This window comes from Brachionichthys hirsutus, chromosome 8 (assembly GCF_040956055.1).
Source record: "Brachionichthys hirsutus isolate HB-005 chromosome 8, CSIRO-AGI_Bhir_v1, whole genome shotgun sequence".
Classification (NCBI taxonomy): domain Eukaryota; kingdom Metazoa; phylum Chordata; class Actinopteri; order Lophiiformes; family Brachionichthyidae; genus Brachionichthys; species Brachionichthys hirsutus.
The window spans coordinates 8,749,719-8,765,457 of NC_090904.1; the positions used below are offsets into that span (position 1 = coordinate 8,749,719).

At 49.2% G+C, this 15,739-nt stretch overlaps 3 protein-coding genes across 3 annotated transcripts; 2 read left to right on the forward strand and 1 right to left on the reverse strand.

The window, feature by feature from the left end:
* Positions 1-4,479: 4,479 nt before the first annotated feature.
* apobec2a (apolipoprotein B mRNA editing enzyme, catalytic polypeptide-like 2a) lies at positions 4,480-7,291 on the reverse strand. Its single transcript, XM_068742599.1, has 4 exons — positions 6,880-7,291; positions 5,773-5,997; positions 5,380-5,686; positions 4,480-4,935 (listed from the first exon to the last, which is right to left on the reverse strand). Exons 1-3 carry the CDS (start codon positions 7,089-7,091, stop codon positions 5,383-5,385), a joined length of 741 nt encoding a protein of 246 aa, XP_068598700.1. The 5' UTR covers positions 7,092-7,291; the 3' UTR covers positions 4,480-4,935; positions 5,380-5,382.
* A 712-nt stretch (positions 7,292-8,003) lies between these two features.
* Positions 8,004-10,272, forward strand: LOC137898908 (membrane-spanning 4-domains subfamily A member 4A-like). Its single transcript, XM_068742962.1, has 6 exons — positions 8,004-8,151; positions 8,665-8,775; positions 9,045-9,101; positions 9,246-9,383; positions 9,675-9,788; positions 9,965-10,272. The coding sequence occupies exons 1-6, from the start codon at positions 8,017-8,019 to the stop codon at positions 10,055-10,057; spliced, it is 648 nt and encodes a 215-aa protein (XP_068599063.1). The 5' UTR covers positions 8,004-8,016; the 3' UTR covers positions 10,058-10,272.
* Positions 10,273-11,873: 1,601 nt separating this feature from the next.
* On the forward strand, positions 11,874-14,138 carry LOC137898912 (membrane-spanning 4-domains subfamily A member 4A-like). Its single transcript, XM_068742965.1, has 6 exons — positions 11,874-12,017; positions 12,531-12,641; positions 12,911-12,967; positions 13,112-13,249; positions 13,541-13,654; positions 13,831-14,138. The coding sequence occupies exons 1-6, from the start codon at positions 11,883-11,885 to the stop codon at positions 13,921-13,923; spliced, it is 648 nt and encodes a 215-aa protein (XP_068599066.1). The 5' UTR covers positions 11,874-11,882; the 3' UTR covers positions 13,924-14,138.
* Positions 14,139-15,739: the final 1,601 nt, after the last annotated feature.

Here is a 15,739-nt window from a genome sequence, read left to right on the forward strand (position 1 = left end):
GGGCTGCCGCTATTCTGGAATTCTGGGGGGGGGGGGGGGGGGGGGGGGGGGGATTCCAGGACTCATCAGCCAATCAAAAGACAATCAGGAAATGTCACAGGTGCGTTCAGTCAGCAGACCCTGGCTGCTGTGGCACCTGCCGCTCAAGGTGCTCATCGTGACTCATGACGAAGACGAGCCTTCGCTTTCCCGCAAAGCGGGTCACCGACGTGGACCGGAACGCCAGGATCATGTCCCTCAGTGGGACGTGTAGCTCCGCCAGGGCACGAGGTCACGTCCCCATCAAAGATGGCCGCCCTCCAAGTCGACCCCCGGGCTTCATCACAAGTCACACGACCTTTCATCAACCGGACTTTTGTGATGGAATGAAATCCCCTCTGATGTCACAAATAAATGAAGACATCAATTGACTTCTCGACGTTCAAGAGAACATGAAACACGTTCCTTCTTAACGAAGCTCATCGTTAATCAATACAGTAATCGATGTGCTGCCATCGGCCACCACGGCTGAGTCGCCGTCTTTGCCCTCCTGCTCGTCTCCTGCTGGAACATAAATCAGATGAATATTAAACTGCAGTTTTTAAACATTGTAAACGTTGATTTATTTTCAACAGCATAAAGGAAATCGAACGTTTTCCCAGCCTTGCTGTTGAACTAAATTTATATTCCCCAGACGGAGAGGAGGAGCGTCGTCGGGCAGAAACCAGGAAGTGCTTTATGGAATTCCGTGTGAGCTCGGTGAAACCCAGCGACCCAAGTTTTGGCTCTGAGAGGCCTTGTCTTCCTGGACATGTTTACCGGAGGGTGACGCGCTGCCCTCGCTCCAGGCGTGTCAATCATTGATCCCGTGTTTATTTCTGTCCTGCTAAGTCCGTCCTGTCGCCCCACACTAGTCTTTAGTTCAGCCATTGAGCGACAGAGGTCTGCAGGTATGGTGAAATGACACGCCTCGTGTCCAGGTAATCACCTCTGCTCACCTGCCGAGGCACCAAATCCAAACTAAAACCATTTCCTTATTTAATGGACAGATAAGAAAAATAAATCAATATAGTGATAAAAGAGAAAAAGGGCTGAGAGTTTACTTTGGTGGCTGGTTAGTGGTGATTTATCAAAGCCTTCTGTAACCAGGTTCTGTTCTCTATGTGTCTTCACTTCGTCCCAGTCAAGAAGCAGCAACACAAGCCACACTCAAGCATCACAGCTAAAAATAGCAGCAATAAAACTGAAATTACAGGTAATAAAAGAGAAAAACCCGCCACAACGGAGACATTTAGATCATCTACCAACAATGACAGCGTCTGCATCTGCAGGTGTTCGAGCGAAGACTTCGATTATTAAAAGAGACAAGGATTTGGATTCCGTCAACTGTTCTTGTCTGAGTGAGAGGACAGGGTGTAAGAAGCAGGGGACGTTTATTTAGATACACACCTGTAAGGCTACCTGCAGGGCTACCTGTAAGGCTACCTGTAAGGCTACCTGCAGGGCTACCTGTAAGGCTCAGGTAGCCATACCGGGCTGAAGGGAGACAAGATCAGCCAGTAGGGCCTTTATCCAGTCCTGAGGTGCTGAGGGGTTTCCTGATGCTAGCTTTAGCATTATAGCAGGTGGTATACTCTCCATACTCCCTTGACGCCTTCAAGGTGAGCCCTGAGGACCTCCTCCCCTCATAAAGCCGGCAGTCACATGACTGTTGACGGTAAGCGCTGTAAAAGTCCAGACTTCCCGTCAGAGATAGCGAGATAATAAAGGAGTGGTCTACGGATCCACAGGATTGTCCACTATCAGTCCTTATCAGGACAGCTCAGACAGGAAGTCAGGGCGGCGCTCGGCCTTTTCCCACCAACGGCACGTCATCGCTGTGTTGGACTGGACCAATCAGCCTGGGTTTAAAGGGTCTCCGGTTAATCTCCTAACACCACCTTGACAGGTCCAAGGTCTACCTGCTCAGGTAAACGAGGACACTTTCATTCCACTGTGACAGTTTGGAACATGGGCCGGGAAATGCTGCTAATCTTCAAGCAACAGTAAATACACCAAATCACTGTCACGCATGCAAGCCAGGAGTTAGCGTTAGCAGGCTAGCACCTCTCTGCTGCTGCTTCCTGCGTTAGGATCCTGTTTGACCTCTAGACCTCCACGGAACCACTCTGTGATTGGCCTAGTTTGATATACTGTGACTGCATGAGCTTCAGCTGACCTCACCAGAACCGCTGCAGGAACCAGTTGGGTCTGTTAGGATCCTGGAGCCAGGTGTTCTTTTAGCGCTTTATACGCCACGGAACTGTAACTGAATTGTAAATTGACTCTCTTTTTGCTAAGCATCAAAATAAATCCCCGAACTGATGCACCTGATTGATAAATGGTCTGGTGGTCCAAGCCTTTGTATCCAGCTCCTTGAGAATGTCCTCCCAGAGAGTCCACCGGTTCAGGTCTATGGAGTGTGGACTGGAGAGGGACCAGTCTACCTCCAGGGCGCTGCCGAGGTGCCCTGGAGCAAGGCTAACAAACAAACTAACAAACAGAACAGCATGGGGGTAAACATGTTTCTTTCAGTGAACAGTTAAGCGCTGCCGACTGAAACACAAACAGAGGCTGTGTGAATTCATCGGACCTCAGGGACCAGCTCGTCGAGGCGAGTGATGACAGACGCATCTGCCTGAATGAGTAAAGTCCACAGCCGGGACGATGACCGTTCCGTCATCGCACTCCGAAGCGGCTCAACCAGTCCCGGAGCACAAAGGAGGCTATTCTGAGACAGCGAGCGCTGATTAGTGTCAGTTTACTGGAACAATGGAGGGACCGGCCCAGTCGCTGTTCAGCTGACACGCTAAGCAGTGTGTTGTGTTGACGTGTAGAGCGAGACAGGCAGCACGCTAACGTCCGCTAGCGTGGCGCGCACACGGAGCTAAACCCTCTGAGAACTCCGTCTCCATTGGCTGTCATGTAAATAAACCAATCACGTCTGTTTCCTCCTGGATGACAGTTTAACCCCCGGTCCCATGGCCGTCCGGTTTGTCTCACACGTGGAACATCGTGGTTTTGCGTTGTTAATGCCGATGTGCTTTCAAAGACACCCGGCCGAAACTTTTGCCCACATTTTGGCGAGCGTTCTCGCCTTTCCTTAATTCTTACCAGAATGTAAGAGGTAAGATTACTAAAATGGCAGTGTTTGGGAAGTGGGGGTTAATACCCGAGGAACCTGATAGGAACAGGTGCCATCAGACCCAGGTGTGAAAAGTGAGACGGAACTCTTGGCAAGCACGGTCAGATTTTTGGGAGGCTGACAGTAAATAACTCTCTTCTGCTGGCAGCACTTCAGCAGCTGCCAAGAAGCGAGAGCTTAAGATTACCGACAAAATCAAAGTAGAAACGCCTGCAGCAGTCCTACGACACCGTCGCTATACGCAAGCACGAGTCCTCCACGCGGTTCTGCTGCTCCAACCCGACGGGTCAAGGCGAGCGTTCATCCAGTCCGACTTAAAGTCAGGACGTTTAGTCTTACTGTAGTTTGAATCCTTTCAATCACATGTAATAAGATGCTGATGTTTCAGGTGGTATGTGCTACATCACAAATCAGAAAGTCTTTGAGGTCCTGATAGATAGAAGGTCTTGGATTGGTGGTGGCGGCCGATGACTCTGCTGAAGCCAATGGATGGTTTGCTGAATCTGAGCGGCGATGGAAGGTGGAGGCTAACGAAATAGCAGCGTGAGAGAAGTAGAGAATCCTATTTAAAAAGACAGCAGAAAGATGATTAGCTGACGGTGGAGTGACGCCCTGCTATTGGACAGACTCGATCAGCTGATGGGAACCGCTGAAAACTGAATTGATGACCCAGAGCGTGAAGTTTGAAAGTCAGATGAGTGTGTGTGATGGACGTGAGTAACAAAGGTCAAAGGTTGACTTCATACCAGCCTTACTCATGTACACAAGCACCAAACAGCTACTATGGCCAGGTCACACACACACTGCGCAGCATAGAGACATCCCATAATATATGATTACAGACAATGTTCTTTTGTGAAATAACATTTTACAACTTGTTTTGGGGGCAGAAAGAGATAAATCCTTAAAACTTAATGCCAGTCATTTTAACAACATTATTGATTTGTATTTGATAGGATTTAAATATTTTTTATAGTGTAATTCCCTGTCGTAATGTTTTATTCCTGGTGAACGGCTGAACCAGGAGCGAGGGCAGCTCATCAGGTGACTCATGTTGTTTGTTGAGTTTCAGTTTGTGATTGGCTGAAGCTTCGCCAGGTCTGTCCAGTTTACGGAAAGGTAAATAACGCTCCACCTCTCTGACGTCACCGCTGGTTCCTGCTGTAATGCCTCACCCTGCTGGTCCGCGTCGGAACCGCAGCCACAGGTTTTTTTTCGCTGACAGCGCGCAGCACGATCTGGTATGAAACTTCTCACCTTCAACAGAGACAACACATCATCCCAAACATCCAGGAAACACGCTCATCAGGTCAGTCGGATCCCAGTCTGGAACTCAGTCCATTTATTTATTCCTAATTTAATGCAAAGTGCAGTAAGTTCACAAAATCAGTTTCACATTGTCAACGTGCAAAATGCAGAGATCGAGAGGTTTGAGTTTACAGGATGGACGTGGTCATTGAATGCATCGCGAGTCAAAGGTAGGAACTATTTGCATTCGACAGAATTCATTTTCTGCAGCTCAAGTTTGTAAACATTCGTCTAAATCTAGAGTTTGACTCTTTATTTCAAAAGAAATGAGCTGGAAAAAGCAGGTTTCTGTGAGAGTCCTGGTTTTATGTGGACAAACCAATCGAGGTGGCTGACGAAGAATTCCAGGTGTGGGTGATGAAGACATCCAGGTGTGAGCGACGAAGACTCCGGTTAAACAGCGAGACTATTTCCGGTGAGTCTGCAGCTGGACTCAGCAGAAGGTCAAACTCCAGCCCGGATCCCTGAGAGACAGCGGTTAGAACTTTTATTACTACCAACACTTTTTACAGTGCAAACACCATATTTAGATTTACGAGACGATGTCGACTAATCAGGAGGCCCTATTCGGGCCTGATCGCCTGTGTGCATCAGCTCGTTGTCAGAAGTCACGAGTTGTTTACTGAGCCAAACGTCTGCCTGAGCGACGTCATGACAACGGGACAGGAAATGACATCATTTGTCTTTAACGTGAAGATGCTGAGACACTGAGTGGACAAGATGTCCTTATTGCCGTTTAATTTTGGTCATGTGATGGAAGACGTTTTCAATCATTGACCTGTGTCAGAGGAAATTTTCAATTGAAGGGTAACCATGGAAACAAAACGCGAGTCAGTTCCATGGAGCTCAGCTGATGAAGACCAGGGCGTGGACGCTCAGGGCGTGGACAGCAGACGGGAAACACTCACTGATCACTGCAGGATGTCGGCCAGCTTGTCCTGGTAGAACTCATAGTTTTCCTTGCAGTCTTCCCACAGGTTCAGAGGTTGATCCTCGTTCTCCACGAACGTGTCCCAGGTGTAGGAGAAGTCCAGAGGCTTCATGACCCTCAGCTTACAGCCGGCGGCGTGCAGGGCCTTCAGCCCGGCCTGGATGTCCTCGTCCTCCCACTCAAACAGACGAGCGGCGAAGACGCACAGCTTGACGTTCTTCTTGGCCTTCAACACCTCAGCGATCTTGGCTGCGCAGGCAGAGCAGGGACTGGAGGACACGTACCTGAGAGGAAGGGGAGGCGGGGTCAGTCCCCGGGCGTCACCTGACCGGGCTCAGGTAGTTCACCTGCCTCGTCACACGAGTCCTACCAGGTGATGGTGTATTTGACTGCTGGGTCGTAGAGCGGCAGACACTGTCCGAAGAAGGCCTCCTCGGCGTGGGGGCCGGAGTGCTCGTCCTCCAGGTAGCCCCTCAGCACCCCGTCGTCGGCGCCCCCTCTGTCCACCAGGTAGCACAGGAAGGTCTTGTTGCGTCCCGAGGAGTACTCCACATTCTTGAACTGGAACTTAAAAGCCAGGGGATCGATCCGGTCCCTGAGGACGGGAGAAGGAAGACAAGCTTTGACAAACACTCACACCTACGGACAATTCGCAGTGATGGATTCATCTGAGCTAACGGAGAACCTGGAGAGAACCCACGCAGACATGGAGAGAACATACAAACTCCACACGGGAAGGAATCGAACCCAGAACCTTCTTGCTGTGAGGAGACAGCGCTACCCGCTGCACCACCGTGGCACCCATGACATTAATCTCCAGGTGGAGGAGCAGTCGAATGAACACCTCCCTGCTCCTCTTAGCTTCGTCCCCCCCCCCAGTCATGAAACACCTGTTAATGGACAGGAGCATGATGATGATGATGATGATGATGAAGCTGAAACCAGTTCCCTTAACATCAATTCCTCTGACGGGATCGGTTTCAGGAGTTATTACCGGACATTTCGGATATTATTAGCGTGCTGTTCGGTCACCTTTGACCCCTCCCCTTTGTGATGCCAGCAGTAACAGGTGGACAGGTACAGTACTCGGATTAACGGGCGTGGCGCGAGAACATGATGATGTCACTGTCGGACCTCCGCAGCATTAATGACATCATTACTGTCAAAGGGAGACACCAGACCAGACCGTCATCCTGGTGACCAGACCGTCGTCATGGTGACTAGTCCATCGTCATGGTGACCAGACCGTTGTCCTGCTTACCAGACCGTTGTCTTGGTGACCACCGCGTCCCCATGTCCATCTTCTCAGCCATTCTTAACAGAAATACGACAAACCTGTCCTTCCTGCATGTCAGTGTAAGAACTAGCTTCCCGGGTCGCCAGCCGTTCTACCCTTCAGGTCCGGGTCACGCCGGTCCGGTCGTGTTCTGGAAGATCAGGAGTGAGGAACATGTGACTGCAGTGTCTCTGAACCTACCCAACGATGATCTCGAACGGAGGCAGCTCCATGAGCTCCATGGGCTCCACAGGCGAGTCTCCGCTCTGATCCGTCCCACCGGCGGCGGCTGACCCGCCATCAGCCGGCGCCTCGCCTCCGGTAACCGGCCCCTCATTCTTGACATCCGTACCGTCTCCAGCGGACTCTGTTCTCTCTTTTCTTCTCGCTACTGAATGACTTTTGTCGGCCATGGTGGAAGAATGAAGCTAAAGGAGGAGGTGCTAACCCGGGAGACCGGGTGAGGGAGGAGTGGGTAGATAGGGGGGGGGGAGGCGCTAGGGTTTCAGTTCTGCATTGGGGAGAGAAATCTCTTCACAGATGAAACAGGAACTCCACAGACTCCGACCCAATCAGGAGATCCAAGCAGCAACGAGTTTAACCGGCTGCGATCAAAGTTTAAAAGTCCGATTGGAAGCATCTCTGGTCCAAAAACACCGGAGTCAGCACCGACCCTTAAAGGGTCACGGGGGTCAGACGCACCGGGGCAGCTGCAGTCCTGAGGGGGCAGGTCTATTTATAGGCCTGGGGGGGGGGGCGGGGGGAGCAGCTGATGCTGTCATCTGATAGCGAGACGCAGACCCTTCATGACCTCAGTGTGGCGCTGCTCAAAGTTCTGCAGGAGAGCAGTCAGCTGATCTGGGTCGGGTCCAGCGCTCCCGTCAGGTGCCTGCAGCTAGGTGGCGCTGCAGTGTCCATTCACAAGCTAATGGCACCGTGGAGCTCTGAGGCTGAGCCATGCTGCAGGCCGGCCGGACCCCTGCCGGGCCCCCCACTGTTCTGTATTGTGTAGCACCAACCGGATCGGGCTGTGCGGGGCCGGTCGGCTCATGGTTCGGGTTCATTCCTGAAGTGCCCCCTTTATTCAAGCATTTGTGTAGAACCTGCTGAAGGACTGTCTCTAGCGTGATCCCAGCAATCATTCACGAGAACCCGTGCTGTTTACGATCCGAAGGAAGCAATGTTCGCCGTCGTGCCCCCCTCCCCGGTTCAAGGATCAGGCCGGTAATTGGGCTCCATCAACGTTTATGTTCTCTGGTCAATCATTAAGCGCTGAGCTTTAGTTGGGTGAGCGTGACGCGGCGGCGGCTCAGAGCAGCAGACACTCTCTGTAGCATCATGTCCATGTCCACTTCAGCAGGACAGGTGGTGGTGGTCACCCATGTGCACCACCAGCTTCAGGAAGGGGGGCACCAGCACCAGCCGCCTCTGGGCACCGCCAAGTTTGGCTTGGGCCAGCCGCTGGTATTGGGGGTAAGTTGATCTGTCGGCTGGCGGCTCGGGGCAATGAAGGAATGTAAAAATAAAAGCCTCCATTTGGCGTGTTGGATTTTATTTTACTCTGACAGGTGATTTTAACGTTAGCGATTCCCCGGTCGTAAACGCCGACGGGTGATTAACGTGGTTTAACGACGTGATCTAGATTCCGATGATTAAAATGATCCAACATTAAAGCAGGAATCCACGTCAAGCGGCGGTTTAAACACCCGGAACCAGAGCGGTGCCTTGAGTCGTTTGAACCGCTTCAGAATAAAGACAAAGAAGAAAATTGAAATCATTATAAAATAAAAAATAAAGACTAATAAAAGACATCAAATGTTTGAACGCGGCAATAAAATGAAGTTTAACGTGAAGGTTGGACGCAAAGTCTCACATCAACCGATGATGTCATGATAAAATCTCACCCTTCATGCTGAAATCAGCATTTTCAATTTTATCATTATATATAATCTTTTTTTACGATCGATCTTCTGTCTGTGTCTCCAGACCATTCAGATCCTGATCGGATTGATCCAGCTCCTGTTTGGGATCTTCATGGCCATCAATGCAGATTCATTGGGGGTCCTCAGTGGAATCTTTGCCTGGGGGACTCTGATCGTGAGTTCAGCTTCTGCTCTGTCTCCATCTGCGGTTTTAAACTGTCTTTGAACTTAAATGACCGAATTTAAAATGAGGAACAACAGACAAGCGTCCACTTCAAAATGGGAACTTTTCCTTTTGGTGAGTTAAACAAAGGGCGCACCATTAGCCGTTCCCAGCCCGGGAACAACTTAAAACTAGCGTGCCGATGCCTGACCCCGGACCACGGGTCCGGTCCAGCGGTACCGACCTTCCAGAAGCTGATGAACAGGGCTTCTCTCTTGCAGTACATCATCGCTGGGTCTCTGACGGTGTCTGCTGGCAAATCCTTCAACCGCTGTCTGGTGAGGAACCGGGGAGGATCCTGTCCTCTGCTAGCTCTGAGGTGGAGGTGGTCTACGCCTCAGCCAGTCACAGACTCTGTATCATCTCAGCCTATTGGCGGACGCCAGGATTGGTCCAGACGTCTCACCTGTGGTCTCTCCTAGGTGAACGGTTCTCTGGGGGTCAGTGTCGCGGCAGCCACCATTTCAATCCCTGGCATCATCATCTATTCGATGGATGTGGCGGGAATGATGTTATCATGCTGGTATCTGGATGAAAACTACACCTGCCATATGTACAAAGTAAGTTACTTACAGACCTATAAAGAGGGCTCCATCTTCTTCGGATGCTCGGGAGAATCTGGATCGATACGCTTGAGGTGAAAAAATGAACGACTGCTTTAGAGTTTGGATTCATCTCGGCTCACACAGTGTAACATCCGGGGCGCTAGTCCCGGGTTTGCTACTGTTCAACGCATCATCATCGTAATGACATCCTACTGGGTCATTACCATGCTAATTTAGCACGATGTCATGCCATCACAAATCGTCGTCTTCCTTCCGCGAGCTAACCCGTCTGCTTCTTTCTTCCAGATGCGGATGCGGGGCTTTGCCATCGTGATCACTGTTTTGCAGATTTTAATGTTGGCTGTGTCGGTCACCATTGCAGGATATGCCTGCAATGCCACCTGCAAGTGCAACACGGAGGTGAGTGGGCGTGGCCGGCGAGATGACATAATCATCAATGTGTGAGATCATAGTTACACAGAACTGGGTAACTTTAAATTACGCTCAATTCATAGCAGCCTTAATTGACCTTTCGGTGACACGCCCAGTCCGATATGTCCGATATGATATCATGTCATTGTTCTTCTCTTTTACAGACAGTGAGGTACATGAAGGACCCACCAGAATACCCCCAGCATCTTCCAGACTACGAGAGTGCCGTAGTTGACCACCCTGTTCTGACTCCCTGACAACGTCACCACCAAACACTTCATGCCCTCATTAATCACAAAAACGGGAGTGTTTTCTGAATCGCTGCTAATTAGCCACAGACACTGCTAGCTAGAAATAGTGATTGATCCTTCCTTTTCTTGGTGGTTATTTCTACGTGATTGTCTCTGTCGGTTTGTAATTGGATGTTTATTTTTTTTTAATCATGCCTGCTCATCTGTTCATTAAACTGTTTCGTGCATCTAGTTTTTTTTGACATGTTCATGACATGTTCTTTTGAAGCAAAGTATGAGAAAGCAGTTGGACCGGATGACATAGCTGGGGAGGTATGGAAGTGTTTAGGAGAGGTGGCTGTAGAGTTTTAAACGGGGTTGTTTAATACAATCCTAGAGGGGAAGAAGATGCCTCAGGAATGGAGGAGAAATGTTCTGGTGCCCATTTTGAAGAAGGAGGGAGACACACAGAGTTGTGGAAACTATATGGGGATAAAGATAATCCCCATAGAATACGATCCCCAAGAGTCATACGATGAAGTGCACAGACCTCCTCCAAGCAGCTCGTCCCCCTCCTAACTGGATCTACACCGTCCGCATGGTGATCTGGATCAGCACCAAAAGGTTCTAGATTGTTCTTGTATCTTTATACACCAACCATGAAAAGTCAAAGTGAATCAGAGTTTGTGTATTTTTAACTGATTCTTGAATCCATAAATGGGTTTTAATGTTAAAATGTAATATTTGATCCTGACCTCATTCTGGATCAGAACCAGAAGACATGTTTCATGAGGGTTCATATCGGACCCCTTTATGACTGGGATGTTTGAATGCAGATTTTACAAGATAGGATTAAAAAAAAAAGCCTCCATAATAAGTAAATGGGAAAATCCAGATGTTTCTGTATCCAGACGGGAATCCGGATCGCTCTCAGAATTGAATGGATCTAAATTAGACTAAGACCCATCTTCAGATTTTAATTCATCCAGATCCATCCAGCAGTTTTTCTGTAATCCTGCTAACAAACAAACAAACGCTGTCATCAACAGAACCTCCTCAGCGGAGGTAATCAATATCCATCCATTCATAAAGCGGTTTCATGCCCCGCCCACACCACCACCCCATCAGACTACATGAGTCCGGTGAGGTCAAAGCCCAGGGTGACTTTTATCAGCCATGTTCATTGTCTATATTTATTCTCTTGGCCTAACAGTTGTCAGTAAACCAATCCCTGCCAGGAGAGGGAACAGCTGCCATTCCCCGGCTAAGGGACGGAGACAGTGGGGAGATGATTGACGCGAGGACAGACAAGCTTTCGGGTGTCGGAGCAGGTCTGCAGCATTTTGACTTTCTGGGATAAATCAAAGCGATCAAACGCTCTCTGAAAGGCAGGATGGCCGACGGCAGCAGCCCTCCGCTGTCCTCCTACATCATGGACGAGGAGACTCTGAAGAGGAAACAGAAGGAAAAGCTGAAGAAGCTGATGGCTACAGGAGGGAATCCCAGGCCGGCACGCTCCCTGCTGTTCCTGAGCCTGAAGAATCCGTTTCGCTGGGCCTGCATTGGCATCGTGGAATGGAAGTATCCTGCTGGCGCTGTGAGGAATGCTGCCGTGTCTGTGTTGCTTTGTAGACGTGGGATTCGTTTTGGTCATACAGCATGTTAGCGTGCTGTTTATGATCCGAAGGAAGCAATGTTCGCCGTCGTGCCCCCCCTCCCCGGTTCAAGGATCAGGCCGGTAATTGGGCTCCATCAACGTTTATGTTCTCTGGTCAATCATTAAGCGCTGAGCTTTAGTTGGGTGAGCGTGACGCGGCGGCGGCTCAGAGCAGCAGACACTCTCTGTAGCATCATGTCCATGTCCACTTCAGCAGGACAGGTGGTGGTGGTCACCCATGTGCACCACCAGCTTCAGGAAGGGGGGCACCAGCACCAGCCGCCTCTGGGCACCGCCAAGTTTGGCTTGGGCCAGCCGCTGGTATTGGGGGTAAGTTGATCCGTCGGCTGGCGGCTCGGGGCAATGAAGGAATGTAAAAATAAAAGCCTCCATTTGGCGTGTTGGATTTTATTTTACTCTGACAGGTGATTTTAACGTTAGCGATTCCCCGGTCGTAAACGCCGACGGGTGATTAACGTGGTTTAACGACGTGATCTAGATTCCGATGATTAAAATGATCCAACGTTAAAGCAGGAATCCACGTCAAGCGGCGGTTTAAACACCCGGAACCAGAGTGGTGCCTTGAGTCGTTTGAACCGCTTCAGAATAAAGACGAAGAAAAAAATTGAAATCATTATAAAATAAAAAATAAAGACTAATAAAATACATCAAATGTTTGAACGCGGCAATAAAATGAAGTTTAACGTGAAGGTTGGACGCAAAGTCTCACATCAACCGATGATGTCATGATAAAATCTCACCCTTCATGCTGAAATCAGCATTTTCAATTTTATCATTATATATAATCTTTTTTTACGATCGATCTTCTGTCTGTGTCTCCAGACCATTCAGATCCTGATCGGATTGATCCAGCTCCTGTTTGGGATCTTCATGGCCATCAATGCAGATTCATTGGGGGTCTACAGTGGAATCTTTGCCTGGGGGACTCTGATCGTGAGTTCAGCTTCTGCTCTGTCTCCATCTGCGGTTTTAAACTGTCGTTGAACTTAAATGACCGAATTTAAAATGAGGAACAACAGACAAGCGTCCACTTCAAAATGGGAACTTTTCCTTTTGGTGAGTTAAACAAAGGGCGCACCATTAGCCGTTCCCAGCCCGGGAACAACTTAAAACTAGCGTGCCGATGCCTGACCCCGGACCACGGGTCCGGTCCAGCGGTACCGACCTTCCAGAAGCTGATGAACAGGGCTTCTCTCTTGCAGTACATCATCGCTGGGTCTCTGACGGTGTCTGCTGGCAAATCCTTCAACCGCTGTCTGGTGAGGAACCGGGGAGGATCCTGTCCTCTGCTAGCTCTGAGGTGGAGGTGGTCTACGCCTCAGCCAGTCACAGACTCTGTATCATCTCAGCCTATTGGCGGACGCCAGGATTGGTCCAGACGTCTCACCTGTGGTCTCTCCTAGGTGAACGGTTCTCTGGGGGTCAGTGTCGCGGCAGCCACCATTTCAATCCCTGGCATCATCATCTATTCGATGGATGTGGCGGGAATGATGTTATCATGCTGGTATCTGGATGAAAACTACACCTGCCATATGTACAAAGTAAGTTACTTACAGACCTATAAAGAGGGCTCCATCTTCTTCGGATGCTCGGGAGAATCTGGATCGATACGCTTGAGGTGAAAAAATGAACGACTGCTTTAGAGTTTGGATTCATCTCGGCTCACACAGTGTAACATCCGGGGCGCTAGTCCCGTGTTTGCTACTGTTCAACGCGTCATCATCGTAATGACATCCTACTGGGTCATTACCATGCTAATTTAGCACGATGTCATGCCATCACAAATCGTCGTCTTCCTTCCGCGAGCTAACCCGTCTGCTTCTTTCTTCCAGATGCGGATGCGGGGCTTTGCCATCGTGATCACTGTTTTGCAGATTTTAATGTTGGCTGTGTCGGTCACCATTGCAGGATATGCCTGCAATGCCACCTGCAAGTGCAACACGGAGGTGAGTGGGCGTGGCCGGCGAGATGACATAATCATCAATGTGTGAGATCATAGTTACACAGAACTGGGTAACTTTAAATTACGCTCAATTCATAGCAGCCTTAATTGACCTTTCGGTGACACGCCCAGTCCGATATGTCCGATATGATATCATGTCATTGTTCTTCTCTTTTACAGACAGTGAGGTACATGAAGGACCCACCAGAATACCCCCAGCATCTTCCAGACTACGAGAGTGCCGTAGTTGACCACCCTGTTCTGACTCCCTGACAACGTCACCACCAAACACTTCATGCCCTCATTAATCACAAAAACGGGAGTGTTTTCTGAATCGCTGCTAATTAGCCACAGACACTGCTAGCTAGAAATAGTGATTGATCCTTCCTTTTCTTGGTGGTTATTTCTACGTGATTGTCTCTGTCGGTTTGTAATTGGATGTTTATTTTTTTTTAATCATGCCTGCTCATCTGTTCATTAAACTGTTTCGTGCATCTAGTTTTTTTTGACATGTTCATGACATGTTCTTTTGAAGCAAAGTATGAGAAAGCAGTTGGACCGGATGACATAGCTGGGGAGGTATGGAAGTGTTTAGGAGAGGTGGCTGTAGAGTTTTAAACGGGGTTGTTTAATACAATCCTAGAGGGGAAGAAGATGCCTCAGGAATGGAGGAGAAATGTTCTGGTGCCCATTTTGAAGAAGGAGGGAGGCACACAGAGTTGTGGAAACTATATGGGGATAAAGATAATCCCCATAGAATACGATCCCCAAGAGTCATACGATGAAGTGCACAGACCTCCTCCAAGCAGCTCGTCCCCCTCCTAACTGGATCTACACCGTCCGCATGGTGATCTGGATCAGCACCAAAAGGTTCTAGATTGTTCTTGTATCTTTATACACCAACCATGAAAAGTCAAAGTGAATCAGAGTTTGTGTATTTTTAACTGATTCTTGAATCCATAAATGGGTTTTAATGTTAAAATGTAATATTTGATCCTGACCTCATTCTGGATCAGAACCAGAAGACATGTTTCATGAGGGTTCATATCAGACCCCTTTATGACTGGGATGTTTGAATGCAGATTTTACAAGATAGGATTAAAAAAAAAAGCCTCCATAATAAGTAAATGGGAAAATCCAGATGTTTCTGTATCCAGACGGGAATCCGGATCGCTCTCAGAATTGAATGGATCTAAATTAGACTAAGACCCATCTTCAGATTTTAATTCATCCAGATCCATCCAGCAGTTTTTCTGTAATCCTGCTAACAAACAAACAAACGCTGTCATCAACAGAACCTCCTCAGCGGAGGTAATCAATATCCATCCATTCATAAAGCGGTTTCATGCCCCGCCCACACCACCACCCCATCAGACTACATGAGTCCGGTGAGGTCAAAGCCCAGGGTGACTTTTATCAGCCATGTTCATTGTCTATATTTATTCTCTTGGCCTAACAGTTGTCAGTAAACCAATCCCTGCCAGGAGAGGGAACAGCTGCCATTCCCCGGCTAAGGGACGGAGACAGTGGGGAGATGATTGACGCGAGGACAGACAAGCTTTCGGGTGACGGAGCAGGTCTGCAGCATTTTGACTTTCTGGGATAAATCAAAGCGATCAAACGCTCTCTGAAAGGCAGGATGGCCGACGGCAGCAGCCCTCCGCTGTCCTCCTACATCATGGACGAGGAGACTCTGAAGAGGAAACAGAAGGAAAAGCTGAAGAAGCTGATGGCTACAGGAGGGAATCCCAGGCCGGCACGCTCCCTGCTGTTCCTGAGCCTGAAGAATCCGTTTCGCTGGGCCTGCATTGGCATCGTGGAATGGAAGTATCCTGCTGGCGCTGTGAGGAATGCTGCCGTGTCTGTGTTGCTTTGTAGACGTGGGATTCGTTTTGGTCATACAGCATGTTAGCGTGCTGTTTATGATCCGAAGGAAGCAATGTTCGCCGTCGTGCCCCCCCTCCCCGGTTCAAGGATCAGGCCGGTAATTGGGCTCCATCAACGTTTATGTTCTCTGGTCAATCATTAAGCGCTGAGCTTTAGTTGGGTGAGCGTGACGCGGCGGCGGCTCAGAGCAGCAGACACTCTC

What these genes read in the sequence shown, in the direction of transcription:
- LOC137898912 (XM_068742965.1), top strand. Translation starts at nt 11,883, where the DNA reads ATGTCCATGTCCACTTCAGCAGGACAGGTGGTGGTGGTCACCCATGTG. An exon ending in GCCAGCCGCTGGTATTGGGG is followed by an intron (nt 12,018 to 12,530) that starts GTAAGTTGATCC and finishes CTGTGTCTCCAG; the next exon opens with ACCATTCAGATCCTGATCGG. An exon ending in TTGCCTGGGGGACTCTGATC is followed by an intron (nt 12,642 to 12,910) that starts GTGAGTTCAGCT and finishes TCTCTCTTGCAG; the next exon opens with TACATCATCGCTGGGTCTCT.
- apobec2a (XM_068742599.1), bottom strand. Translation starts at nt 7,091, where the DNA reads ATGGCCGACAAAAGTCATTCAGTAGCGAGAAGAAAAGAGAGAACAGAG. An exon ending in CCGTTCGAGATCATCGTTGG is followed by an intron (nt 5,998 to 6,879) that starts GTAGGTTCAGAG and finishes TCCCGTCCTCAG; the next exon opens with GGACCGGATCGATCCCCTGG. An exon ending in GTCAAATACACCATCACCTG is followed by an intron (nt 5,687 to 5,772) that starts GTAGGACTCGTG and finishes CCTTCCTCTCAG; the next exon opens with GTACGTGTCCTCCAGTCCCT.
- LOC137898908 (XM_068742962.1), top strand. Translation starts at nt 8,017, where the DNA reads ATGTCCATGTCCACTTCAGCAGGACAGGTGGTGGTGGTCACCCATGTG. An exon ending in GCCAGCCGCTGGTATTGGGG is followed by an intron (nt 8,152 to 8,664) that starts GTAAGTTGATCT and finishes CTGTGTCTCCAG; the next exon opens with ACCATTCAGATCCTGATCGG. An exon ending in CCTGCAAGTGCAACACGGAG is followed by an intron (nt 9,789 to 9,964) that starts GTGAGTGGGCGT and finishes TCTCTTTTACAG; the next exon opens with ACAGTGAGGTACATGAAGGA.